General features: G+C 44.1%; 3 protein-coding genes and 1 pseudogene across 4 annotated transcripts in view; 2 read left to right on the top strand and 2 right to left on the bottom strand.

Annotated features, from left to right (window-relative positions):
* Positions 1-6265, top strand: part of DHRS12 (dehydrogenase/reductase 12) — a gene marked incomplete at both ends in the record, with an annotated part of 31750 nt that extends 25485 nt beyond the window's left edge. The window contains 1 exon segment of the mRNA XM_081129618.1: positions 6159-6265. Coding sequence (XP_080985744.1) covers positions 6159-6265 — 107 coding nt within the window.
* ATP7B (ATPase copper transporting beta) overlaps positions 1-27288 on the top strand; it is a 287630-nt gene that overhangs the window by 244625 nt on the left and 15717 nt on the right. The gene's annotated exons all lie outside the window — the stretch shown is intronic.
* On the bottom strand, positions 15095-15997 carry LOC308553534 (large ribosomal subunit protein uL1 pseudogene; annotated as a pseudogene). The gene is made up of 2 exons: positions 15986-15997; positions 15095-15761 (listed from the first exon to the last, which is right to left on the bottom strand). The product of its transcript is annotated as a large ribosomal subunit protein uL1 pseudogene (transcript).
* Positions 19167-27288, bottom strand: part of WDFY2 (WD repeat and FYVE domain containing 2) — a 186495-nt gene continuing 178373 nt past the window's right edge. The window contains exons 11-12 of the mRNA XM_081129853.1: positions 26534-26642; positions 19167-25448 (exon numbers count right to left, since the gene is read on the bottom strand). Coding sequence (XP_080985979.1) covers positions 25419-25448; positions 26534-26642 — 139 coding nt within the window. The 3' untranslated portion in view covers positions 19167-25418. The remainder of the gene's footprint in view (positions 25449-26533; positions 26643-27288) is intronic.

Genomic DNA, 27288 nt, shown 5'->3' with positions numbered 1-27288 from the left:
CTGCTTTCCTGGGACTGCTGTCCACAGACTGTCATCACAGCTGGCACACTCTCTCCCCCTCTGCCCTGCTCTCTCTGCATTTCCATGCACATGAGCCAAATATGGCTGCCACTGAGCCAACCTGCCCTCAGATCAAGGGTCCTGTTTCCACACTCTTGGGGGGAGGGTTGGACTGGCACAGCTTGGGTCAGGTGTCACCCCTAGCTCAGTCTACTCTGCTTATGGGGTCCAGGCCATAAATGACAAACATAGTACCTGGCCCAGGGTAACAATTCAGTTACGTGTTTGTTATAAAGAGAATGGGGACCACCCCTAAGGGGAGGGAATGGGACACATCTCCAAAAGTCTATACACCAAGCCCTAATACTTTTTGGTTAATTCGGTTGGGAACCTAGAGCTTTGGGGCTGGAGAGTGACACTGGCTTGTGTTAACAGGCTCCTTGGAGCTGGGCAAGGAGCTCCCAGCACCAAGTTCACCTAAGGGGACGATTTGCCACCAGGAGGATGTGTTCCGACTCCTTGGCCCTGGTGTCAGTTGGGACTCAGCGTGGTTTAATGACAAGAAAAGGGAGATTTGCCATCTGTTTTCTACTTTGTATGGATTTTCTGGGAACTTGGATAAGTGACTGAGTCTCTTTGGGATTCTTTTAATTCTAGTTCTCTTCATAAAAATTATACACACACGCGCGCGTATAGCTTAAATACTTGTACATTATTATTCTAGCAGATTATTATTGTGTTTCCCTTTGCTGGCCTGAAAAGACTCTGAGGGTACACAGGAAGGACCTCAGAAAGCTGGCTGGGAGGTTGGAGGATTATAAATTGCTTGTAGCCAGAGAGATGCATCAACTCCTTCTCTGGGAGGAGAAATGCTTGCTCCATGTGGAGAGTTACATATGTCCTTCAGGATGGTAAAGCAGATGACGTAGGAGGGAAAAGGTGTAAAGACATAGGATGCCTCAGATCTGCTCCTTTGGGAGGTGGGTGGGCACAGGGAGAAGGATGGTGAAGGGCCCTTTTTGTGGACTTGGAAGGAGGGAGATTTTAAAAAGGTAGAAAAGCCCCTGGAAGGCCTGTTGTTAAAGGCCCTGCTGTTATTTGTCCAGGAGTTTTTAGAGAGCACCTACCAGCTGGCTGTGCCCTAGAGGGGAGTGTTTAGTGGGGCTGAGTGGCCGGGCTAATCTTCCTGTAGGTCACGCTGTTAACATCTCAATCCATAAAGCATATTCTCTCTCAAAGAGGCTGAAGCAGGAAACAAAGCGGGGAGGGGTGGTGCAGAGGGGCGGATTGGCGGGTGAGCAAGCCCAGACTTCAGCTTCCCAGGGCTCCCTGGCCCAGGCCCTGTGGCTTGGGGCCGGGGGCAGCGTGGCCTCTCCAAGGAGGAGGCTGCGGGCCTGCTGAGTGAGACCTGCTTTGAGCTTTCATTGCCTTTACTCAGAGGAGTCATTTATGACAATCTGTCATAGCAGGCTGATGGGGCAGACAGCTTCTGGCAGAAGTCCTTCCTACTTTTCACAAATTAAATCACAGAGAAAACCACCAGCAGTGACTACAAAGGAAGTGTTCAAGGCCACTGGGTAGAGGTGAACGGCTGTTAGAGAAAAAGCGTTCACAAGAGCGAAAAAAATCCACAGATACTAACATGGCAGGCCAAAAATTAATTGGGCCATGGACAACTAAGAATACTGTCTGGGACAAGAGTCACAATGCAGTTACAATTAATAATAATACAGAACGAAATGACAACAACCAATGTGCACGGAGAGTTTTCCAATGTACACATACATTCTTATTTCTCCACAAAACCTTCTGACGCTAGGAGGGGGTGGATAGCCAGCTATTATCTCCCTTTCACAAGTAAAAAATTCAAGGCCAAAAATACTGCATCAACTTGCCCAAGGTAACATCACTGGTAGGTGCCAGAGTCAGGGCTCAAATCAAGGCTCTCGGCTCCCCCCAGTGCCCTTTCCGTGTTGCAGGCTGCTCCTTCGAGCTTGTGTACAGGCCCATGGCACAACAGGGCCACCACGTGGGCAGGGAGCAAAACCATGGGCAGAGTTGGTCAAGCAGAACCTCCCAGTGGTCCAGAAAAGAGCCCAGGGCCCTTTCATTTGGAACGCCTTACTGTTTCTCACCTCACATTGAGTAAGGGGCTTTCATTAAACACCCCTCCTTAAAACAAGGTAATATATGTTTTAAAAATGCAGATAGGCATAAGACCATAGAAATAAGAATTCTACCACTCAGAGATAAGTGTTTTTATCATTTTAGGGCACCAAAATGGCATCCTTGCAGATATTTTCTCTTTAGTTTGGCCCATCTCTCCTCAGAAAATGGAATTGTTGTTCCTGCCATTTTGTAACTTCTCATTCCATATATTGTGAACGTCTTTCCACTCCAAATATACTTCAACAGTATTTTTCTCATTTCATTAAAAATGTTATATATGTTTTATGATTGTAGGAAAATCATAAAATTATATATATGCTCATTGTAAAAATATTCAAATTCAACAGTACAGAAATGTACAGCAAAAGGAGCAAATATATTAACGCCACCCTTGGGACATAAGCGGTGTTGCTAAATTCCATATTTCCTAGTCATACTTTCATGCACATAGTAGATATAATGAACGTATGTGTGCATATACCTTTGTCCCCAACAAAGTGGGCTCATAGACTGTGATTTGTTTTCTACCTCCCTGTAGTGTGGTCACATTTTCTTCTCAGTACATGAGGTTCTACGGCATCTTTGTTCTAATCCTGGGAAAAGGAAAACCTGGGAAGACTGGAGAAGGAACAAAATAGTAAGCAATAGCAACCCAGGGCTAGTTGTAGCATTTGGATTTGAAAATCCTCCAAGAGGAAGGAGACTGCAGCTCAGGTAGCTACTTGCCACTCATCTGGAGGATGGAGGTAAATGGGCCACACACACTCCCCTCGCCTCCAGGGCCACCTGAGAGGAGGGTACCATGGTACCAGATAGCTCCACTCCACAGTCATGAATGCTCTGAGCCTCCTCAGGTATATAGAGTCTCATGACCAGCCTGATCCCTGTGTTGAAGAAAACGTGATTCTAGAGTGGTGAGTTGACTTTTGGGCTGTGTTGTACGTAAGTGACTTTGCTCCAGTGGGAAGTCAGTGGTCCTACATTTGCTGCCCCAGCTGTCCTAAGGAGGCTATTCTATCCACATCCACAGGGTAAAACAAATTCTGGCCACTGGGCCCATGGGCCTTCTGTTTAATAACCTGAAATTAAGCAGTGGTGCCCCAGCCTGGGTAGAGTCCAGGTGGGTCTAAGGAGGAGCTGAGAAAGCCTGGGAGGGATCCAGGTCAAGGTGAGGCTCAGCCTGGTATTTCTTCCCAGGACACATGCTCGTGAGGACACTTGCTCTGTGTGGATGCATAGACTGGGACACCTGAATGCTCACCCTGGAAGTCAAGAGTTCCTGGAAGCCACTCCAAATCCTGCCCCTCTGTCCTCAGGAGCACCTCCACCTCCCCTCTTCCTGCCTGTTGTTGTGGCTGGGTGGCTACTCCCCACACATGGCTCATAAATTCCCTGTGAAATAGGAGGCAGAACCAATGCAAAGAGCCATGTTAAAGACCCAGCCATCACTGCAGCCTCTTCTCTAAGAGCTGTGTCATCCAAGAGCTGGCAAAATATTGGGAAAGGGAGGCTTCTGAAGAGCAGGGGTGGCTGTGGGCATTCAGGTCAGGGCTGTGGGTGCATTTCCTAGAGAACATGATGCTAAATGGGAAGGGACAAGCTAATGGAGCCTGTTCTCTCCTAATGGGTTGAAATTGTGGCAGGCAGGTAGACAGACATGAGCAGAGGAAGGATGATGGGCCAGGGACAGAAAGTCACCAGGGTGGAAAGCCCTGGATGCCTAGCAAAGGACAACTGTAGGATGGGACCTTTCCTCCCCTAGCATACCCTGGTCATGCGGTTTGGACCCTCTGACCTTTCCTCCCTAGAGATAACATTTAGACCTCAGTTGTATTTCAGCTCCAGGCCCAGAAAAGCAACAAAACCAGCCACAGCTGACCTCAGGACCAATGACATTGAATAATTGCCCTGGTGCCAGTCAATCAATCAGTGAAGACCTAGACCCTGGAAAGCTGCTGAATATTATATTGAGATCTTCCCCTGGGACCTCCCTTAAAATCCCCACCTTAAAATCCCCACCTTAAAATCCTTAGAATGGAGGACCCAGTGCCCTCTCCCTCCCAGGAGCATGCTGACCCGTTTCCTTTTCCCTTTTCCTCCGTTGCCCCACCAGGCTAGTTACCTTCCTCATTACCTTCCTCACTCCCAAGCTGCTAGGGCCCTTCCTTTGCCTTCCACTTCTGTGATTTTATAAATAAATGTTCTTGTATAGTTGGGGTCTTGGCTCTGAATTCTTTCCCAACCCAAACTCAGGTACTGAGGTTGCTAAACCCAGGTTTGGTCTGACCCCACCGGCCTAACACCCAGTGCAGTTCCTCGCCACCCACAACAAATTCCCTGTCAGGGCCTGTGCGGGGAGGCAACCAATTGATATTTCTCTCACATATCAATGTTTCTGTCTCTCCCTCTCCCTTTCTCTCTCTCTCAAAAAAAATTAATTTAAAAAAAGAGAACCAATGAATGCATAAATAAGTGGAACAACAAATCGATGTTTCTCTCTCTAAAATAAATTTTAAAAATGTATAAGAAATTATATAAATCAGAGAAATCAGGAAGAAGGTAGTTTAAGCTGTCTTCTCTCTGCTATGGTGGGCAGAATAACCACCCCCACCCCCAAATGTTCATGTCCTAATTCTTGGAACCTGAGACTATGTCACCTTCATATGCAAAAAAGGACGTTGCAGAAGTGATTAAGGTAAAGCTATTGAGAAGGGGACAGTATCCTGGATTATCCATGTGGGCCCAGTGTACTATAAGGTGACATCATCATAAGAGGAGGCAGGAGGGCCAGAGTCAGAAGTGATGTGACAATAGACACAGAGGTCATTGGGTTGGTGCAGCCACAAACCAAAGAATGCAAATGGCCTTTAGATGCTGGAATATGTGAGGAATGGCTCTCCCCTAAAACCTCCGGAAGGAACAGAGCTCTGCTAACATTTTGATTTTAGCCCCATAAGACCCATTTCAGACCTCTGACTTCCAGAACTACAAGAGAATATATCTATGCTGTTTTATGCTATTAAGTTTGTCATTTCTTCCAATAGAAAACTACTACACTGCTTGACAGAGAAAAGGAATGAGAGGGTATTACAAACTTTTGTTTATAAATTTCCATTATATTTATTGCAGAAAACAGTCTCCTCAAGAGGAATATTGGTTCAGAAATTGAATACCAATGATCTACAGTCAGAAAGGACAGCCTTTAATGGAAATATGGTCTATGCACAAAACAAAGTAAGGTGGTTTTCTTGAGACTGCATTTTATTAATGTGTCACATGGGCTCTTTTCCAAGAAAGGCTTATTCTGGGAAATGCATTAATTTGGACCTTAGGAATTTACAGCAGCACCTGAAAATGCTCCCTGTCTAGGAGAGAAATCTCTCTCAGCAGCAGAGCACAGCTCTACTCAGACTGGGGCGGTCCTTCACTGTGTTCCCGGGGAAGCCACCAAAGCTGCCACCTCTCTTCTTGGTGTTCCTCAGACCTACAAAGAAAATGGTGAGAGCTGGTGACCACCAAACAGAAGCCTGGCAGAGGTATCCTTGCCCTGCACAGCTCGGAGGGAATAAGGACCCTGGGAGGTCCCTCCTCTTGGAGGGCCAGGCAGATGCCACAGGAACAGCTCTGGGTTCCTCGGGCTACTTCTGAAGGGCACACACATTCAGTTCTGAAGAATGAAAGGGCCTGTTCTTCACAGAAAGTGTGCTGCTATCCCACACCTCAGCTTACTGCAGTTATTTTTAAAAGCTTGCTAGTAACTCCCACATGTACAGTTCTTCCTTCTGTTCACCTGGTGGGCTCCCTGTTTGTGAGCCGCCAGCTCCAGCCGCTCCCCGCGAGTCGGTGGTGTCTGCCTCTGGAGGAAGGGCTGTCCTGCCCTCCCACCTCTGCCCCACGCACCACGGCTACATCACGCCTTTGCTCACGGACACCCCAGACCAAACACTGCAGGATTACTTCTCATGACTCAAAATCCTGATGTTTGAAAGGGCCTGAGCTCTTTACAGCTTTCCTAGGGGACACGGGAACAAAGCACCTGCTCATCCTAGACAAGGCCCAGTTAGAATTCTTTGAAGAGCACGTCAAACTGCCCTGAGACTGGGCAACGGCTCAGTGCAGCTGAGGTTTAAGTGGAGGTCTTTAGTGATTTCATTGAAAATGTGCAACTGATATGTTCTCTAAGCATCATCAACATGTTTCCTACACGCTGAAGCAGGGGTTAGTTCCCGTCTGAGTGGACAGCCACTCAGCGCAGCCCGCGCAGGGGGCCTGACGTACAAGAGCGAGCGGCACGGGCCCTGCCTCACCGAGCAACGCCCAGCAAAGACAGTCACACAAGCAGCCTGTGAAAGCAGAAAATCTGGGCGCGGAGACTTAATTTCAAGAAGGGGAGGGGTTCAGGGAGTCCCACGCAGTGCGCCCTCTGCTGTTCTTCATTCTCTGCTCAGGCGCCCCCCCTAGGAGGGGAGGCCACAGCACTGGGGGCCAGTCAGACCTTCTAGGTAAAGGTCCAGTTCGGGAGGAAGGTGAAATCTGCGCACACTGCGGGGTCCTGAGCAGGGTAGGTAGGGGCTTGTGCTGTGTGCCGGCGCCAGCTGCCTGGCCTCACGCTGAAGGGCGCCTTCCCTCCCGTTTGTTCGTCCTTCGCCCTGTCCAGAGGCCGCAGGTGTTTCAGAGCCAGCGGTGGGCCCGAGCACACCAGGCATCCATCTCTCATTAACGCATCTTGGCTGGATCGACACCCCGGGTAGGTTGTAGCCTTTAATTTTCATGTCGCTGAGTAGCCACAGGACTGAATCTCCCTTGGAATGACCTAAAACCAATGTCATGAGGACTAAGGTATTGCTTCATTTCCACTTGAGAGGGGCACGTTGGGCTGGAAAGGGAGAAGCCTGCTCCTCGGTAGGAGCTTTTGTTTCCAGTTTGCCTGGTGCACAGCCTGGGGTTGAGGCGTGGCTGCTGCCCTCCTGACTGCGGTGGCCGTGGCGAGTGGGAGAGGGAGCTGGTGAGCGCTGATGGCACAGGATGAACAGGGGCTGAGGGAAGTCAACGGGAGGCCACTGGGGACCTGGGTATAGCCCACCCAGGTTTCTAGAAATAATGAATGCACAAAGGTAAATAATAATCACTAAGAAGACAGCTGGAATTATCTGAAAGTGTGTTGGGAAAATGGAAGGAGAGCAGAGCTCTGATATATCCCTCCCAACTCCATGCTCCCTTTAGCTCTTTCCTCCACCCCAAGCAAGGGAACTAAACAGCAGCAGCCACAGCAAATGCCCCACAGGACACCGGGGCGCCCAGGGCTACCCTAGGCTGTCGGGATGCTAAGATGTGTGTCCTCACAGTCCCTCTGAAGTGGGGACGATATCACACTCATTTACAGATGGAATCTGAGGCACAGAAAGGTGAGGCCATCTCAGCTGGGCCTGCCACGGCGTTTAGGAAAGCAGGCTCTGTCATACTCTGCTGTCACCTTTGTGAAAGTCATTTTCTTAGAAGCCGTAACATTTGTATATTCATCCTTGGAATTTATGCTAAGAAATAATAAAAGATACGGAAAACAACGTTGCATATGATAGCCCTAGTAATAGGAGACAAATAAATTATGGAACACCTGTACAAGAAAGCTGTTCAGACCTGAAAACTGCCGTCTCTAAATGTCTATGGGAAAGGAAGATTGCACTATATCATTAAATGAAGATATCAGATTCCAAATCAGTGCCTACCTTGTGATGTAATGTTTGCTACACCCACATCCCATAGAAAAAGGTGCATATTGGTGCTCTGTAGTGTCCCAGGAGACCTGGCATAGATTAGCATGTTTTGCAGTCTCCTGTTCTAAATGCAAAGGGATTGTTTTCAGCAAAGCACACCAGGAAAGACTCAGGCTAGAGGTGTTGGGAGAGTGTGGCTCCTCAGTACTTCTCACTTCCTAATGGAGATATGCTTGGCGCTGCCTGACCAAGGTGAGCTCCATCAGGCCATGGAGAGCCCTCAGCCTCCTATTCTCCCAGGTACCTCACCCTGGCAACACCACATCAATCTGTTTGCTTATAGAATCGGTGCTGGCAAGCTCACTGCCTGGCTCTAACATCTGGGTCAGGTACAGTTTGCCATCTGTTGTCCTCATGTCACAGAGTGTGAGGCCTCTTGGGTGTGGACACAGAAGCCTGAGGGAAGGCTGGGCAGGGGTCTGGGCATGTAGACACTAGTCTTCTCTGAGTGGTCCACAGAAGATGTCAATTTTTTTCTTTTATAAATTTTTAAAAATTCCAATTACAATTGACATTCACTGTTATATTAGTTTCAGGTGTACAGAACAGTGGTTAGACATTTATATAATTAAAAAAAAATTTTTTTAAATATATCTTTATTTCAGAGAGAGGAAGGAAGAGGGAAAGAGAGAAATAGAGACATCAATGATGAGAGTCATTGATTGGCTGCTCCCTGCACACCTCCTACTGGGGATCGAGCCCGAAACCCAGGCATGTGCCCTGACCGGGAATGGCACTGCAATCTCCTGGATCATAGATGGATGCTCAACCACTGAGCCATGGCAGCCAGGCCATTTATATGGCTTTTGAAGTGATCTTCCCAATAACTCTAGTACCCACTGGGCACCATACATAGTTATTACAATATTATTGACTATATTCCCCATGCTGTAATTTACATCCCTTTTACTACTTTGTTACTACCAATTTGTACTTCTTAATATTTTCCCCTTTTTCACCCAGCCTCCCAAACCTCCTCTCATTTGGCAATCATCAGTTTGTTCTCTGTATCTGTGACTTTCTTTCTGTTGTGTATGTGTGGTTTTTTTGGTGTGGTTTTTTTTTTAGGTTTTTGTTTTTAGATTCCACATATAAATAAAATCTTATAGTATTTGTCTTTCTCTGTCTGACTTCTTTCACTTAGCGTAATACCCTCTAGGTCCATTCATGTTGTGGAAATGGTAAGATTTCATTCTTTTTTATGGCTGAGTATATATGCACCACTTCTTTATCCAATAGTCTATCAATGGACATTTAGGTTGCTTCCATTTCTTGCTACTGTAAATAATGGTGAAGTGGATATAGGGATGCATACCAAATTAGTGTTTTGGATTTCTTCAAATAAATACCCAGAAATGAGATTGCTGGGTCATATGGTAGTTCTATTTTTATTTTTTTGAGGAATCTCCATACAGTTTTCCATTGTGGCTGCACCAATTTGCAAACTCACTAAAAGGGCATGAGGTTTTGTCCACACCCTCGCCAACACTTGTTATTTGTTGATTTATTGATGGTAGCCATTCTGACAAATGTGAGGTGATATCTCATTGTGGTTTTAGTTTGCATCTCTCTGATGATTGGTGATGTTGAGCATTTTTTCATATGTCTATTGGCCATCTGTAAGTCCTCATTGGAGAAATGTCTGTTAAAGTCCTCTGCCCATTTTTTTTTTTATGGAATTGTTAAGTTGTATGAGTTACTTATGTGTTTTGGATATTAATTCCTTATCGGATATTTCATTGGCACATATCTTCTCCCATTCAGTAAAGTGCCTTTTGGTTTTATTATGGCTTCTTTTGCTGTGCAAAAACTTTTTAGTTTGATGTAGTCCATTTATTTATTCTTTTATTTCCCTTGCCTGAGGAAATATATCCAGAAATGTATTATTAAGAGTGATGTCAGAGATTTTACTGCTTATGTTTTCTTCTAGTTTTCTTATAGTTTCCTATGTTTTCTTATAGTTTTGAACCTTGCATTTAAGTCTTTAGTTGATTTTGAATTTATTTTTGTGTATGGTGTAAGTTGGTGGTCTAGTTTCATTTTTTTGCATATATCTGTCCAGATTTCCCAGTACCACTTATTAAAGAGACTGTCTACCACATTTTACATTCTTCCCTCCTTTGTCAAATATTAGTTGACCATATAGGTGTGGGTTTATTTCTGGGCTCTCTGTTCTGTTCCATTGATCTTTGTGTCTATTTTTATGCCTGTACCAGGTTGTTTTGATTACTACAGCCTTGTAGTATAGTTTGCTATCAAGTGGTATGATACCCCCAACTTTGTTCTTTTGTTAAAAAATATTTTTTAATTGCTTTTTTTTTTTAGAGAGAGAGGAAAGGAGAGGGAGAAAGAAACACATCAATGTGAGAGGGAAACATCGATAGGCTGCCTCCTGCATGCCCCCTACCAGGGGTGGAGCCCCCAACTCTGGCACTAGCCCTGACAGGAAATCAAACTGGCAACATTTCAGTCCACGGAATGACACCCAACCAAGACTGCTTTGGCTATAAGAAATATTCTGTGGTTCCATATAAATTTTAGGATTATTTGTTTTAGTCCTGTGGAAAATGCCATTGGTATTTTGATAGAGATTGCATTGAATCGGCAGATTGTTTTGGGTAGTATGAACATTTTAATGATGCTAATTCTTTCTATCTATGAACATGGTATATGCTTCCATTTGTTTATATCTTCTTCAATTTCTTTCTTTAATGTCTTATAATCTACTGAGTACAGGTCTTTTACTTCCTTGGTTAAATTTATTCTTAGGTTTTTCTTTTTATGCAGTTGCAAATGTTATTGTTTTCTTAATTTCTCTTTCTGGTAGTTCATTATTGGTGTATAAAAATGCAACCAATTTCTGAATACTAATGTATCCTGCTATTTTACTGAATTTATCAGTTCTAATAGTGTTTATAATTTATTTTTTATTTTTTAGTTAATCCTCACCTGAGGATATTTTTCCCATTGATTTTTAGAGAGTGGGAGGGAGGAAGAGAGGGAGGGGGAGAGAGAGAGAAAGATCGATGTGGAGAGAGAGAAACATTAATATGAAAGAGGTACATGCCCTTGACCAGGAATCGAACCTGCGACCCTTCAGTGTCCAGGCCGAAGCTCTAACCATTGAGCCACACCGGCCAGGGCTCTAATAGATTTTTAAAAAAATCCTCACCTGAGGACATGCTTAGAGAAAAGGGAAGGAGGAGAGAGAGAGCGAGAGAGAGAAGGAGAAACATCGATGTGAGAGAGAAACATTGATCAGCTGCCTTCCCTATGTGTCCCGACCAGGGTTTAAACCTGCAACCTGGGTATATACCCTGACTGGGAATCGAACTGGCAACCTTTGAGTGCATAGGGTGATCCTCAGCCAACTGAACCACTCTGGCCAGGCTCTAATAGTTGTTTTGTGCAATCTTTAGGATTCTCTATATATAGTATCATGTCATCTGCAAATAATGACATTTTTATTTCTTCCTTTCCAATTTGGATGCCTTTTATTTCTCTTTCTTATCTGATTACTGTGACTAGGGCTTCCAATATTATGTTGAATAGAAGTAGTGAAAGAAGGCATCCTTGTCTTATTCCTGACCTTAAGGAAATGCTTTTAGCTTTTCCCTAGTGAGTATGTTAGCTATGGGTTTGTCATATATGGCCTTTATTATATTGAGGTATGCTCCTTCTTGCACTTTGCTGAGAGTTTTTACCATAAATGGATGCTAGATTTGTCAAAAGCTTTTTCTGCGTCTATTGATATCATCATAAGATTTTTATCCTTCATTTTATTTGGTGTGTCACAGTAATTGATTTGTGAATATTGAACCAACTTTGCATTCCAGGAATAAATTCCACTTGATCTTTTTAATGTATTGCTTAATTCAGTTTGCTAATATTTTGTTGAAAACATTCGCATCTATTACATCAGGGATAATGACCTCTAATTTTCTTTTTTTGTAATGTTTTTATCTGGTTTTAGAATCAGGGTAATGCTGGTCTCATAAAATAAGCTTAGAAGCATTCCTTCCTCTTCAATTTTTAAAATAGTTTGAGAATAGGTGAAAATCATTCTTTGAATGTTTGGTAAAATTCACCTGTGAAGCCATCTGGTCCAGGACTTTTGTTTGTTGGGAGCTCTTGATGACTGATTTGATTTCATTAGGAGTTACTGGTCTGTTCAGATTGTCTGCTTCTTCTTAGATTAGTTTTAGAAGATTGTATGTGTCTAGGACTTTATCCATTTCTTCCAGATTGTCCAATTCGTTGGCATATGATTATTTTTAGTATTTTCTTATAATCCTTTGTATTTCTGTGGTGTCAGTTTCACTTCTCCTCTTGCATTTTGATTTTGTTTGGGTCCTTTCACTTTTTCCTTAATGAGTCTGGTTAAAGGTTTATCAATTTGTTTACCTTTCCAAAGAACCACTTCTTGGGTGTCATTGATCTTTTTATTTTTTTGGACTCTTTTTTGTTTATTTTTGCTCTGATCTTTATTATTTCCTTCCTTCTGCCCACTTTGGGTTTTGTTTGTTGTTCTTATTTTAGTTCCTTTAGGTGTAAGGTTAGATTGTACATTTGAGATTTTTCTTGTTTCTTGAGGTAGGCCTGAATTGCTATAAATTTTCCTCTTAGAACTGTGTTGGCTATGTCCCATAGGTTTGTGGGTCATTGCATTTTCATTATCATTTGTCTCAAGGTAGATATCTTGTGATTTCTTTCTTCTTTCTTCTTTCTTTCTTTCTTTCTTTCTTTCTTTCTTTCTTTCTTTCTTTCTTTCTTTCTTTCTTTCTTTCTTTTTAAATATATCTTTTTATTGATTTCAGAGAGAGGAAAAGAGAGGGGGAGAGAGAGATAGGAACATCAATGATGAGAGAGTCATTGATTGGCTGCCTCCTGCACGCCCCCGACTGGATATTGAACCCACAACCCAGGCATGTGCCCTGACCAGGAATCGAACCCTGATCGCCTAGATCCTAGGTCAATGACCAACTGCTGAGCCACGCCCAGCCGGGCGTAATTTCTTCCTTGATCTCATTTTTAATCCATTCATTGTTAAGTAGCAAGCTATTTACCTCCATGTGTATGTGTGGGCTTCTTAGGGTTCATCTCGTTTGGACTCTCTGTGCTTCCTGAATTTGTATGTCTATTTCCTTTACCAGGTTAGGGGAGTTTTCAGTCTTTATTTCTTCAAATAGGTTTTCAATACCTTGCTCTCTCTCTTTTCCTCTGGTACCCCTATTATGTGAATGTTGGTATTCTTGATGTTGTCAGAGAAGTCCCTTAAACTAGCCTCATGTTTTTATTTTATTTCATTTTATTTTTAATCCTCACCTGAGGATATTTTTCAATTGATTTTTAGAAAGAGTAGAAGGGATGGAGGGAGGGAGGGAGAGAAAGAGAAAAAGAGAAACTTTGATGTGAGAGAGACATATCGATTGGTTGCCTCCCTCATGTGCCCCAACCAGGGCTGGGCATCAAACCTGCAACTCATGTATGTGCCCTTGACCAGGAATTGAACCCATGATCCTTTGGTGCTCAGGCCACACACAGGCCAGGGATAGCCTCATGTTTTTAAATTCTTTTTTCTTTTTACTGTTCCAGTTGGGTGTTTTCTGCTACCTTGTCTTCTAAATCACTAATTCAGTGCCTCTGCTTAATCTAATCCTCTGTCGACTCCGCCCAGTGTATTCTTCATTTCAGTTATTATATTCTTCATTTTTGACTGGTTCTTTTTTCTGGTTTCTACCTCTTTGTATAAATTCTTAGTGAGATCATCTATTCTTGCCCTACGTTCATATAACCAGTGTTTTCAACTCTATATCTGGTAGATTGCTTACCTGCATTTTGTTTAGTTGTTTTTCTGGAATTTTGTCCTGTTCTTTCACTTGGGACATGTTTCTTTGTCTCCTCATTTTGGGCACCTCCCTGTGTTTCTAGATGTTAGGTGGGTCTATTACATCGCCCAGTCATGGCCATGTGACTTTATGTGTAGTAAGTGTCCTTTGGGGCCCAGTGACATAGTCTCCCTGTTCACCTGAGCCCAGTGCTCCAGGGGTGTCCTTTGTGTGGGTTGTATGTGCCCTCCTGTTGTAGTAGGACTGAACCTCAGACTGGCTGTGAGGAGTGGCTGTGACTACAGTGGACAAGTTGTTGTATGGGGTCTGGCCTCACAGAGTGCTATTTTCTCTAGCAGTGCTTTGTTGCTTAGTCTGCCTTTTGGGTGTGTTGTTTGTGGAGGTACTTACGTGGTGTGCTAGTGTGGTCTGAAACTGGCCACTAGGTGTGTTGGTTCTGAGGCACTTAAGAAGTTCTCTGGTGAGGCCCAGGTGAGCCGTTGCCTATGCTCCACCCAGGGCCACCTATTAGGAGCTACAAAATGATTTGCTGTTGGTAACTGCTTGTGCTGGGCTTGTGGGTCCCTGTAAGAGGCTATGCTCTGAACCGAAACCTGCTGCCACTATTGCCAGGCAGGCTGGAGGCCACTTAGCAAGAAGTACATGGCACACCAAGGCCAGCCACTTTGTGTTTGGGGTTTGTGGACCTTTCAGATTTTAAGGAAGTCTAGAGTGATGGTGGCTGGCCACTTGTGAGGAACTGGTGCTGAAAGAGGTTTGGGCCTGTGTGTGAGTTGGGTGGGGCAGGGTTCTCAGGTAATCACCAGGGTGGGGTGAGGAGTGCTAGCCAGTTTGATGGAGACTCAGATATGGCACCAGCCTGTGCCTGCAGGATGGGTGGGTGGAGGGCTTAGAAAAGGAACAGTGGCACCTGCCTGTACTTCTGTCTGGGAGAGAGCTGCCCCTCAAGCTATTACTCTAAAGCCAGATAATTTAGTTCCTCCCCGTATGTCCCTGGAGCTTTTCGAGCTGTTGCCCAAGTACTAGAGCTCAGAGTGAATGAGTCTATCACTAAGTCATTCCTGAGCCCTTTAAGAGGGTCCCTGGGACTCCAGCAGCCTCTGTCTCACTCAGCCACAATTTCCTCTGGTTTTCATAGCCAGGTGTTGTGGGATCTCCTCTTTCTGGCACTGGTGCTCTGGGCTGGGGAGCCCTGTGTAGGGCAGGGACCTCCAGATCATCTGTGGGGACTTTTGCAGCTGAAATATCCCTCCTGATTCTTTTATTTTTTACTGGTAGTAGTATGGTTTATTAAGCTGTGCCTTAGTACAGGCGCTGGGGCTTGTCCATAATGCTCTTGATGTATAAAGTCCAAAGTTCTGCCAGTTCTTTTTGAGCAATGACACCAGGAAACTGACAGTGAAGTAGATGTACACAAGCTTATCATCTGTCATCTTCATATGGCCAACAGCCACTGCCAGACACTGACAGCATCTTCTCTTCATTTGGAACTTGATTGTGGATTTCACTTCATCAACTTTGGCCACCATGTTCTCATTCTGGATCAGCAAAGAGGGGAACTTGCCAGCCTTATTCAGGCCTGGGCCCAGGATTTGTGGGATCTGCTTGATGAGAGACTCTGAAGCCAAAAAGGCATTATACCCCTTGGCCAGCTTATTGACCAGTTTCTTACTCTTGTAAGAAACTGATGGACATCAGCACCTTGATGTCCATGTTGGGGATATCCACAGCCTTAGCCTCGTCACAGTGCTGCTGGTCCCCCAGAACACATACTAAGAACTTGGAACAGGGAGTGTAATTAAGCCTGATGGGACCCTTTGTCCTTCTGAGGGTCATCGTTCTTCAAGCTGATCTGCAGCTCCGCAGTCTCCAAAAACTTCCAGCACTTGCGCTGGTTCCCATGCAGGACTTCCCGCACCACCTCGTAGAGGATGTCATGGGAGACGTTGCTGCTCACGGTGCCTTGAGCCTCAAAAACTGGAAAAGAGCTCCCTCCCAATTCTCAACCACCACATACGGGTTTGAGGCCAGACTGTTTCACGTCTCTGCCCCTCCTACCAGTCTCGACATGGCTTTTTCTTTATATCCTTAATTATAGGAGTTGTGTTCAACTAGACTTTAGACAGTTCTCAAGGGTAGTTGTTCTATTGTAATTTTGAGGCAGTCATGGGAGGAGGCAAACACAGAGTTTACCTGCTCTACCATGTTGACTGGAAGTCCAAACTTTTCTTTTGTTCATTGGTGTTTCCTAATTTTTCCACAATAAACAATTATAGCTTCTGTAAAAAGAAAAAGTTTATTTTTTATTTAAAAAAAGAGAACCTTAGATTAGAGAATTCTTTCTGTCTCTAAAATCCCCCGATTTCATTACAGCTTTCAAATGTTGTTTTCTCTGGTTTCTTTTCTTTCTTTGGCTTCACGAAAGAATGATTTCATTCTCCCATGTGTTCACTGTAGGAACATTATGTTCCCTGAGGTCTGGGGTGTAGCCTGCAGCCAGGTCTGGGCAACTTGCAGTAAGGGGCATGCTGAGGGTCATGGGCCATGGGGCCTGGCCAGATGACACTAGGTGAGGAACTTTTATGTAGCCTGGAGCAAGTCTTGCAGAGGGAGAAAGAAGCAGAGGAGTTTGGCAAAGGAAGTCAAGTTTCTTCTCTTCTTACTCTACTTCTCCCTAAAAGGAAGAAAACACTACAGCAGTCCAAGAAACCATCAGCCAGGATCCTTAGAGAGGTCAGAATCATTGAGAGAGATGCTAACCCAGGAGGTGGGAGTCTCAGCATTGAATTCCCTCTGGGCCTCATGGGAAAGAACCCGTTTCTTAGGTTAGGAGGTGAGACGAAGGGGCTCTGCAGGTGATTTTCTCAGGAGTTGGGCTAGTCTGGGTGCCTGTGACCTGGAGCCTGGGGGACATGGGATCCAAAACTCTCAGAATCTGGTGAGCAGCACTTTCTACCCAGACCCCAGGGGCTTTGTAACAAGAATCTCTGGAATCTGGGCAGATTGGATAAATGCTATTTTGAAGTAGCAAGAGAGCAGCTTATGACCCCATTCCTTATTATTATTATCTTGGTATTAAAAAGAATCTAACCACACAAAACCTCTTAACACTGCTATTCTAATCAACCTGTGTCCCGTCCCTTCTTTCTCACAGCTCTGAGGCTGTTCATGCCAGGGTTCCAGGCCAGGCTCAAGGACAGGCTATGTTCTGTGGCCGGCCCTCACCCCTCCTGCCACCCTGCAGCCCAGTGGCTGGTTCTTTCAAGGTGACTTCCTCCCTGTGTGAAGGTAGCCAATACCCTCTTTCCCTAAAACCATAGGCTGGGGGCATCTTGAGGTGGATTCTCCTTCCCATGAAACTTGAGGTGGGAGTGGGATTGTGCTGGGGTACTGGCTGCCTTCACACAGAGAGGAAGTCACACTGTGACCCTGCTTCCCTGTTTCTGTTCAGGTTTTGGTCTATCTGGGCAGGATCCTGAGGGCGAGCTCTGAGAGGAGGCACACTGGGAGGAGATGGCAGCAGAAGAGAGGCCTGGGTGGAAGCTAGGGTGTTCTCTCTGTTCTCTTTCCCATCGTAGATAACCACGCTATCTTGAGCTATTATGAAGCTCTGGTGACTTTGCAGCAAGGAGGATGGTGTGCCTTCTCCCACTGTGCCCCTCCCCCAGCCCTGGCTACTGCTGGCCAGAGCCCAACACACCACACTCCCGGCCCCAAGCCCTCCCAGCTAGGATATAGGCCTGAAGACCCTCCCCTCAGCCACCTGCAGACCTCCTGTCCTCCACCCCTCCATCTCCCTCCTATAGCACAGTCGTGACACTCTGTGGGACTCTTTGGGCAGGGACAACTCCCATGGGGGCCCGTCCCTGGCAGGTGTTAGTGAGCTGACTGACCTGGGACCCAAGCATGGCAGACAGGCCAGTCCAGGCTGCTGCGATTTTCACATCTTTGATTCCCCCCCATCACTTTTTGAACAGAAATCAGTTCCCACACACTTGCCTCTTGCTAGAACATCCTCCTCACCAACTGAAGAGGAGAAACTAATGAAATCCTGGAAGAGCTGGCTCAGAGATTTAAATAGGCCAGACCAGACCCAAGGTGGAGCCAGTATCGCCTTAGAAAACAGAGAAGGCGGGAGCATACCTCACTTCCCCTTCCCCCCAGAGATGCCCGTTACAGTGAGGAACCTACAAGGAGTGGAACTTTTATTTTAAAATAAACACGACTATGGCTGGGAACAAGCTAACCTTCACCTTCCACGGCAGGTTCTTTTCCTGTGTAAGTCTCTCATTTACCTGGGAATGTGGTTTTCTTTAGAATTCTGCACTTAAGATGAACCCACACTCTGTCTGAGGGGAGCAGGGGCAGGAGGAAGAACGAATGCTCTGCATCTCTGCGCATCAGCAGAGGGCTCTACACCTCCGTGCCCCCAGGAGCAAAGCGTAACCAAGGAACAGTGCCTACTTACATAAACAAGTTACATGAGGCCTAGTTTACATTTGCTTCAATAATGCACCTGGCGTTCTAGTGCTACAGTTGGATAAAACCTCTAAATTACACCATTTTACTTCCTAGTGATTTCAGGGAAAGTTGTAACAAACCAATGAACAGGTTTAGAATATATTTACATACATTCTTGGTGTTCAAGGCAACATAAACATAATTCATCACCCAGAGTGGAGGAAAATAGGTGGGCACCGCTTAGCCAGTCACAGGTGGGGTTCCTCAGAGGTGCTCAGATCTAGGTTCTCAGCCAAGGAGCCCAAGGAAGGGGATTTCCTGGGTGCATCTGCCTGAAAGGCCAGCAATCAAAGACTCCATTCGACTGCACCTCTCCTTTTCTGAAAGAGGAAAGCAGGGGCCTCTGGCGTGCTGGGTGTGGGTGAGGCTTTGCTGGCACAGGTGGGCTGTGAGGGAGGGGTGCCCCAGGGGCAGGGGTCTTGGGGTGAAATGCTTCCCAGCTACCCCACTCACTGGCTGTTCCACATTGTGCAGACCATTGGTTTCTTCCCACCTATTTCCTTATCCATAAAATGGGCCTAATGAGTATTCAGAGGGGCTTTCCCTGGTCGTATTTGCCCTGAAGCCCTCTTCTTCCTCATTTGGAAAGTTTATTAACTACAGATAAACAGAAAAAATAAAAAGGACTGCCTACTACAGGCCATTTGCTATCCTGAGTCTAGGGTGAATGGTGACTCACCTTTGTCTCCAGACTGCTGCTCTCCTTGGGGTCCTGACAGCCAGGTGCAGGAGTAGTCTGGAGACTTACCTCCCACCCCCACGGTTAACGCCAAAGCAGGGTTGCTGGGGTGTATATGGTTGGTCACGTGTTATAGCTGGACAATGACGAGACCACAGTCACAGGATTATTTCCACAGATATTTATTTTAAACCACGGAGGCGACTTTGCATTGGTAACGTACATGGGTAACGGCGACATGTACAGTTCAGCTGGAGGGAAGCACGGTGGGAAAGTAAGCGGAGTTTAGAAACATTCCCAACATTCAGCAGCATTTAAATGTAGAACTGGATACAGACATTTTAACACTGTAGGAAACTCTTGCTCAATCCACTCGATCACATTTAGGAAGTCAATGTCAAGACTGCTTGGTTTGGTTGGTGGAATCAATGACAGAAACCACATTTGAGAAATCTGTTCTAACTTCAGGCTTATTACATTTTCAGCCTGACCCCTTGGAGAATCTCACTTCAAAAAGAAAGAAAAAATATCCTAAAGTAACATGCCCGCTGCAGCCAGGCTCTGGTGTGGCCACAGACCGATGGGCGTGTGGAACAGAAGCGTCCACGTGCCCAGTTACGGCTACAGTGGTGGACAGGCACGGTGTGGGGCTAGCACCTTCCCTGTTGTCCAGTTAATAACAGTCTGTACTTTTCATAGGTTTTCTTTTACAAAATGATAGTGCATTGAAAAAAAGCCATTTAAAAACAAGGCAAATGGCATAAAACACAAATATATGAGACTACAATGGTTACCAGTGACATAAGTATTTTGGTCCATACTTCATATTGGTGCATGCTACTGACTTAAGGTTGTCACCCATTTAAATGGGAAAAAAGGTGTATGTAAGTGAAAAACTTTTTTCAAACCACTTCCACTTTTTGTGTTATAGTCCTCCCTCTCGTGCTTCCCAGAGGACCAAGGGGGGTAAAAAAGGAGGGAAGAATCATGAACATCAAGGTCAGATTATAAATTTAACCTTTTAAACCACCCTGTAATCCCTGACACTTTCTCTCCCAAGAAAGTCAGATACACTTTCGACTCACAAAAGTGAACATTTGAAGGTATCTGTTTTTAATGAGATGGTACCATGATTAACTTCCACTTTCACCATCTTTTTCAAATCTCCTAGGCTGGAGATAGAAAAAATACAGAAAGCAATTTTCTTGATATAAGACAAAGATTTTGCGATATGCTCCCATTTATCTGAGTTAAGTCAGCCGTGTGTGGGTCACTGGTAATGGTTTAGGCCAGTTCAATAATAAACAACATTTATGGAATCATAGGATCGCAGGATTGGAAAGGATCTTAAGAACAATCATCAAATTCAACCCTTACTCCAGGCTTTAATCTCCTTCCCACATCACTGACAAGGGGCCAACTACGGTCTCCTTTCCCTGTCATGGGAAACTCAAGGAGGGATCCCATTCCAATTTTGGACAGATCTAGTTTTTAGACATTCCTTTGGTGTGTTAACCTAAATATGCTTCTCAGTGGGAAGGATAATGTTTAAAGACAAAATTACAAATTAAAACCCTTCAATTGGTAAGTATATAGTACTTGGTTGTAGAGTTGAGCTAGATTTAAATATGTATAGTACATGGATGTTCTGGAATTAGGTTATGGACAAATGAGACTTGGGTAGTGAAAGAAAAAGGGAAATGGATGGAACAGCAGGAACTAGAAAGTGCCAAGCCCCACAGTGAGAGGCTGGGTGTGCCCCTGCCTCAGCAGAGCCAGGTCTCTGAGGCAGTGGCTGCTGGAGCTCCTTTCACTGTCACTGAATTGAGAAAAATGTTCCCTTTTACTTGGAGAGTGCCACTTAAGGATTTCCCATTTACCACACTGTACTGAAATGACCCATTACTTGAAAGAACAATTTAAGGCTGAGAAGAAAACGGAAGGCAGCAGCTGCCTGCTTATGTACTGAAAGGCTTGGCTCTGTGTTAGTGTAATGCCAGCTGTCTAGAACAATCTCCTCCTGCCACAGGTCAAGGTCTTTCCTTTTTCACAGGGGAGAAGCTTAGCCCAACCCACCTGTGTAATTGTGCAATTAGTATGTAGGTTCCTCCAGGCCAAGTCCATGCCTATGTGGTTTCCAGCTCCATTCACCTCAATGCCTCCAGTGAAAGGCTGTGTACCCAGAAAGTTCAAAAATTAGTAACTATGTGTCACTTTAAGATAACAATTCCAGGCATTCCCAAAGAAAAAGAAACTCTGATACCAGCCTGGACTGCAGGAAAACCTGGACTCTGAAACTGATGAGCCTCTAAGTAAACAAACCCCTCAAGGCCAACTGTGTGCTGCCTCCCTCTCTGCCGTCATGAGCATCAGTCTCAAGGTGACAAGAGGTAAGGCTCCAGGACTGCAGCCAAGTGCTTGATATTCTCTGGCAACTCCAAACCCTGTGGCCCCCCATGCACCAGGCTAAAGCCAGATCTTGGGCCTTTGTTTAGGCTGTTTCTGCAGCCTGGAAAGTCATTTCTTTACTCAACTCACCCTTTAGCTCGCTCTTGGATCACAAGTCCTTCCCTCAACAAAGTCCCTCTGGCCCCACCCACTCAGGCAGGGGCACCCTGTGTGGCTCTCCCCAGGCCTGGAATTGGAACTTGTCATCCAGGCCTAGTTCAAAGCCTGGCATAAAGTGAGGATTATCTAGATAACTGAGTGTTAAAAAGAAACTTATTTTCTGTGTTTTCCAATCAAATTGCTAGATATTCATGCTTTCACATCAGGAAAATTTTAACTTAGCATTATTTTTAAGAAGAGAAAAATTAAGAATGTTTTGGCAAAATGCTTGCTTTCACTTTAAAATGTAAATGTTAGTGAGCAAGGTCTTTACATACAATTAAACTATATGAAAAGGCAAAACCAAGAGTCTCATTTAATGAATGTTTATATCCAGTAACTTTGATACATAGTTTAGAGCTATCTCTTTGCTTAAGTCAAAACTCAGGCTTTAAAAATAGATTAATGTTAAGCAAAAATAAACTATGCTTTAAAAATGAATGTCAAACATGAAAAGGTGATGTTCCACAGAAAGCCAAATGTTGTAGCCCAGCGACTCACTCTAGGCCAACCTGTGATGAGCCTTCAGACAAATGGGGTAAAGGTGCATTTCCAATGCCCCTGGATTTCCACTTAAATATTGCTGCTGGGTGGTCTGTGGGGAAAAGTGCAGGAAAGAGTTTACACTGATGAAGACTTGCAATAATTGCCTCACTACATAGTTCCCACCTGCTCATAACAACAGGGCTGGGGGCAAAAGAAGTGTCAGATTTGCCCATGATAGGGAACAAACTTGGTTCCAGAGGCTCCCTGTCTAAAGGCACTGGAAGTCACTACTCCCACTAATGCCATTACCAGGTAAAGTTCAAAAACAATTGTTCCTTGAAAATATTTCTTTTAGATTCTCTTGTTTCCACCTCAGCTATTCTGCCTGGTAGAACTAGTGTTTTGTGCATGGAACATTCTAGATCTCTAAAGATCCCTTCCAGTTTCACGATTTTATGATTCTTTAAATAATTCAAACAAGTGAGAAATACACCATGGCTGACTGACCTCATATAAAAGACACACAACGCCAAGGACTTAATGTAAAACCACTTTTGCTATACCCAGGCAGTTAAAGTTTCCAGTAACATCATTTCTTTGGAGAAACCGAGAGCACGTGATTGGTTTCATCCTACCAAAGAAAGAGCAACTATGTGCAGTTCTGCCACTTTTCTGCACAGCCATGCTAGGCATTACTTGCCAGAGCTGCTGTATGTTGAAGTAATAGAGCAAAAATGTATGTAAAGTGCAAATCCAATAGGGGAAAACAAGAACTATGACAGTTAACCTAGACAGGAGGAAAGGCAAGTGCTGGTGCCAGCTTCCTCTCCTTGTGATGAAGCCTCTATTTCCATAAAATGCTTGGAAGACACCCAACACCAGCAGATATATCTCTGAGTTATAAAAACTGTGGAGATTCAACGTAAAACTCAAGAATTCACAGTATTACAAATACATACATTCAAGCAGCCATTCACATGAGGAGAAAAAGGGCAGAGCAACGGATACCTTGACACATCTGTGGTTTGTGATCCTGATTCTCCTCACCAAGGCAGTGTCAAGTGGCTTCAATCTCTCGGTGGCTCTGTGGGCTGGGGTACAGCCATGCTGGGAGAGAGATGACTACAGGGTCGCAGACAGAGCCACCGTGGTGTACATGTGTGATCCCACAGGGACAATCAGCTTCCCAAATGGAGTGTGAGCTCATCCAGATCTAACTCCGATCCATGCCAGGCTTGCTGGGTGCCTGATCTATTGCCTCTCTAACACTCTGTCTTCCCCTCTGTAGAGAGCATGTTCCAAAGCTCAGAAAGGGAAAACAGAGTATCCATTCCTACTATTCATTCCAACAGAGTTCTCTAGTATGCACAAATTAGTAATGGCTGCGGGTTCTAGTAATAAATTACAAAATAGATATTTGAATATTCTAAATTTAATTCCCTTTTAAAGCTCTCTCACAGAGCAATCATGCAGAAAAGACTCAGACTGATTTTAACAGCTTGATGGCAAGCAAGGGTAGCATGGAAGGGGCCAGTGAAGGGACAACTGGTAATCACTTCTGTGCATATGACCTTAGAGTATGATCACGTGGGCTGGTCTGATGTCTCAGGTGATTACTATCATGTACCGTGGCTGACCGGGGAGCACCACTGGTCCTGCTTGCCAATGCTGCAGCAGCAGGATCCTCTCTAGGAAGCTCCTTCCCCAGGAAGCACGCTAGGTCAGTGTTAGGGATGGTACCCAAGTATGGCTGGTAGTACTTCTTTTGGTTAGAAAGAAAAGTAAGTAATGTTCACGAGGGAAAAAATTGCTTTCCAGGAAAAGAGAGAAAAATAGGGAGGATTTCAAATATTAACACCAAAAAATTATCAAATCAGAAGTGAACAAGACACTGTGGAGGTAGGACTTGAATAGGAAGGGCAAGTAATTGGTCTGTATTGGTCTGTATATTTGCAAGGTTTTATTTAACCTGGTGGTAATCCCGAAGAGAGTTAGTGATCCCCGAAAAGCCCCCAACAGGTGAGGGTTGACCTAAGTGGTACCATGTCACGTGCTTAGAATGGGGGGGAGGGGCACATAGCACATGCTTACCCACTCATTTAAATTCTATTTATATAGGTGAAAATAAGATTTTAAAAAAGGACTTCAATATTGTGAGTTGAGTCACTAAAACAGAATATTTCACTTTATCAAATTTGACTGGATTCCCTTAAAATTAGTTTCATCAGGTTGATTTTCTAAAGCCCTTTTCACATTCCCAACAGGAACACATCATGAGCTGTAAGATTCAGTACCTTTTATGTCTCAGACCACAGTTTTAGTATAAAAGTGTGCAAAGTGTTCTAGTTTTTAAAGGGGAAGGAAATACAGATGATGAGGAATAGAGCTGGATTCAGTCTCGCAGTAATGAACATGGTCAAGTTCAGAGGTTATGTCACAGACAAACACAGCTTTTTTTTGGGAAGGCTATAGGGTTTTGTTTGTTTTTAATACAAGTGAGAGAGCTAGCTGTGTCAATAAAACGAAAACATGAAAGGCTCAGAAGGCTCCAACTGAATTAGAAACAATTCAGGCACTGATAGTTGAAACTCTGAGTTATAATCATCTACTCCTGTGATGACAATGGTTGGGAACAGCTTTCTCATACATAGCATTTTTTAATGTGGGAAAGACAGAGAAAACTGAGGCAGAAACACCAGGTCATTTATACTCAATAAGAACATGAATAAGTTAGACATTACAGATCATTCTTCAGGTGATTCAAGAAGTCGGTTGGTAAATCCACACAAATGACTTACCAAATCTCTCAACTTAAGAGGATTTCTATGAAAGCAGAAACACTGCGAACAACCAGTGTAAATACATATACTCTGGTGAAAAGCAGATGAAGGTGCGAGTAGCTACAGAGAAGAAAAAAGATGACCCTGTGATCCATGCCCAAGTGAAGAAAGCATGGAAACTGTTTTCTAATAACCAAAAACACCCTGAATAGACACTTCCCTCATTTCTCTGATACACAAAGCAACAACTAAAATGAAGTGTTGAAACATCCCACACAGAGTTTTCAATATACGCAAAACAATGCAGCAAGCCAGACTGTATAAACCATTTGTTAAAAAAATATCTTCTTTTATATTGTATGAATAAGTCGAAAGAGTCCCCTCCAAGCGTTCACTCACTGGCTCACCACTGTGTCTGCAGGTAATATGCAAACTCAGCCAGTTTCTTTAGTCTCTCTCTTCTCTCGTGGCTGCTTTACAGCTCCAGTAATGACTTGGATTAAAACAATCATTTCTTGAGTAAATACTATCTTCCTGATGCCTGGGAGTATCATCAAGATACTACTGGGGTCATGTCCCACAACTGTAAAAAGAAAAGGAAGATATACAATGAACTAAAATTAAATTGTATTGAGGACAACCAATCCTTATAATTAAATTCAAGTGAATTTTTAAATTTAAGCAGTAACTAAATACTATACTAACATGATTCTGAAATCTTTAAAATAGTATTTTCCATCAAAAAGTACTATAACATAAACCTCAAAAACATGACAGTGGCACCTGGAAATTTTAATCCAGCTAATGGAGCCTAAAAGCAGATGAGAATCATTTAAGGGGACAGGGAACTAAGCTATATTAGGCAGCAAATGGGTACCAGGGATGTGCTGTGTCCTTTCGATATCTTATCTCATTTACTCCTCCAAACAGTTCTACAAAGTGTCTCATTTTCAAAAATAGAGGAACTGAGACTCCCAGAGTTTATTTTAAACTTGCTTAAAGTCTCAGAGGCCTGGCAACTTCCAAAGGGGGTTATTTTAACCACCTCATCCTGCTGCTGCCTCTAAGAATGGACCAGAATGGGCCTGAGAAGCAGAGCTCAGTGCACTGGGCAAGCCTGCGCTGTGCCTGTGTTTCTCACAAAATGACGCCGGTGTGGGCTTTTCTGTCCTGGACCCTTGCTGTGGCACTGAGTCCATACGGTCTGCCACCATCCTCAGAGAGGCCCTGGAGGAATGCTTGTGGATTAATTGATCTCACTAGAAAAAGATCTTGTTTATTACTTGTTGGCTTATTCAAGTCCTACCACTGATTCAATGCTCATCTCAAATCCCTCCTCCTTCATAGAGCCACCCCCAGCAGTACTATCTCCCTCTATGGAACTCTTAAAGTAATTCTTATCTGTATTACTCTTCTGGCCACTGCAAATGTGACTTATTATTAATTGTCTTTTTAAGAGTATGTCCCCAATAGACTAGCTATTCCTTGCAGGCATGAGCATATCTTATCTTGGTGTTTACTGCCAGTGCCTGGCATGGGCCCTAAATGTTCTCAAAGATGCTCACTGCCACGGGTAACCTTCTGAACAGGTTTCACATAGCCTTGGGGCTCCTCTATATTCACAGAGGGCCAAATATGGAAAGCTCCTAAAATGAGATAGCATCCTACCTTAATAACCTTGTCAGTTCCCGAAGTCAGTAGCCATCCCCGGGTAGCATCAAAATGCACATGCACAATGTTGTGTTTACTGTCATGGAAGGTGGCTGTGGGCGCTCGCCTGGAGTAAGCAAAGAACATTTCCAAGAGTGAAAAGTTGTGACATAGGAATGAAGGATATCTAGAGTGACATTAAACTCTAATTTTTAGCCAAATAGCTGAAACTACTTCACAGTTAGAATGCTGCTCAGATCTACCTTTATTACCTGGTGACACAGTAAATTTTTTTTTTTTAAAGTAAAGGATTCTTATATTGTCCAAAATGGCAAAGAGCTGATGAATTTTTCAAAAGTCCCTTATAGATTATTTATTGCTCTAATGGAGTCTATGAAAATCTCTGTGTTTTTTACAAAGTAACAGTACATTTTGACAAAGTTACAGAACATTTTACCCCAAAGCTTCAGAATACACATTCTTCTCAAGTGCACAAGGGATATCCTCAAAGACAGGCCACATGTTAGGACACAAAATCACTCTCTACAAATTAAAGAACACTGAAATCATATCAAGCATCTTCTCAGGTCACAATGGCATGACACTAGAAATCAACTACAATAAAAACACCCCAAAGCATTCAAACACATGGAGGCTAAACAGCATGTTATTAAACAACGAATGGGTTACCAATGAGATCAAGGAAGAAATCAAACACTTCCTGGAAAAAAATGAAAATGAACAAACAGCCCAAAATCTATGGGACACAGTGA

The sequence above is a fragment of the Miniopterus schreibersii genome (genome assembly GCF_964146895.1).
Source record: "Miniopterus schreibersii genome assembly, chromosome: 2".
NCBI lineage: Eukaryota > Metazoa > Chordata > Mammalia > Chiroptera > Miniopteridae > Miniopterus > Miniopterus schreibersii.
The sequence above is the reverse complement of the archived record's forward strand: the minus strand, read 5'-3'. Positions and strand labels throughout refer to the sequence as shown.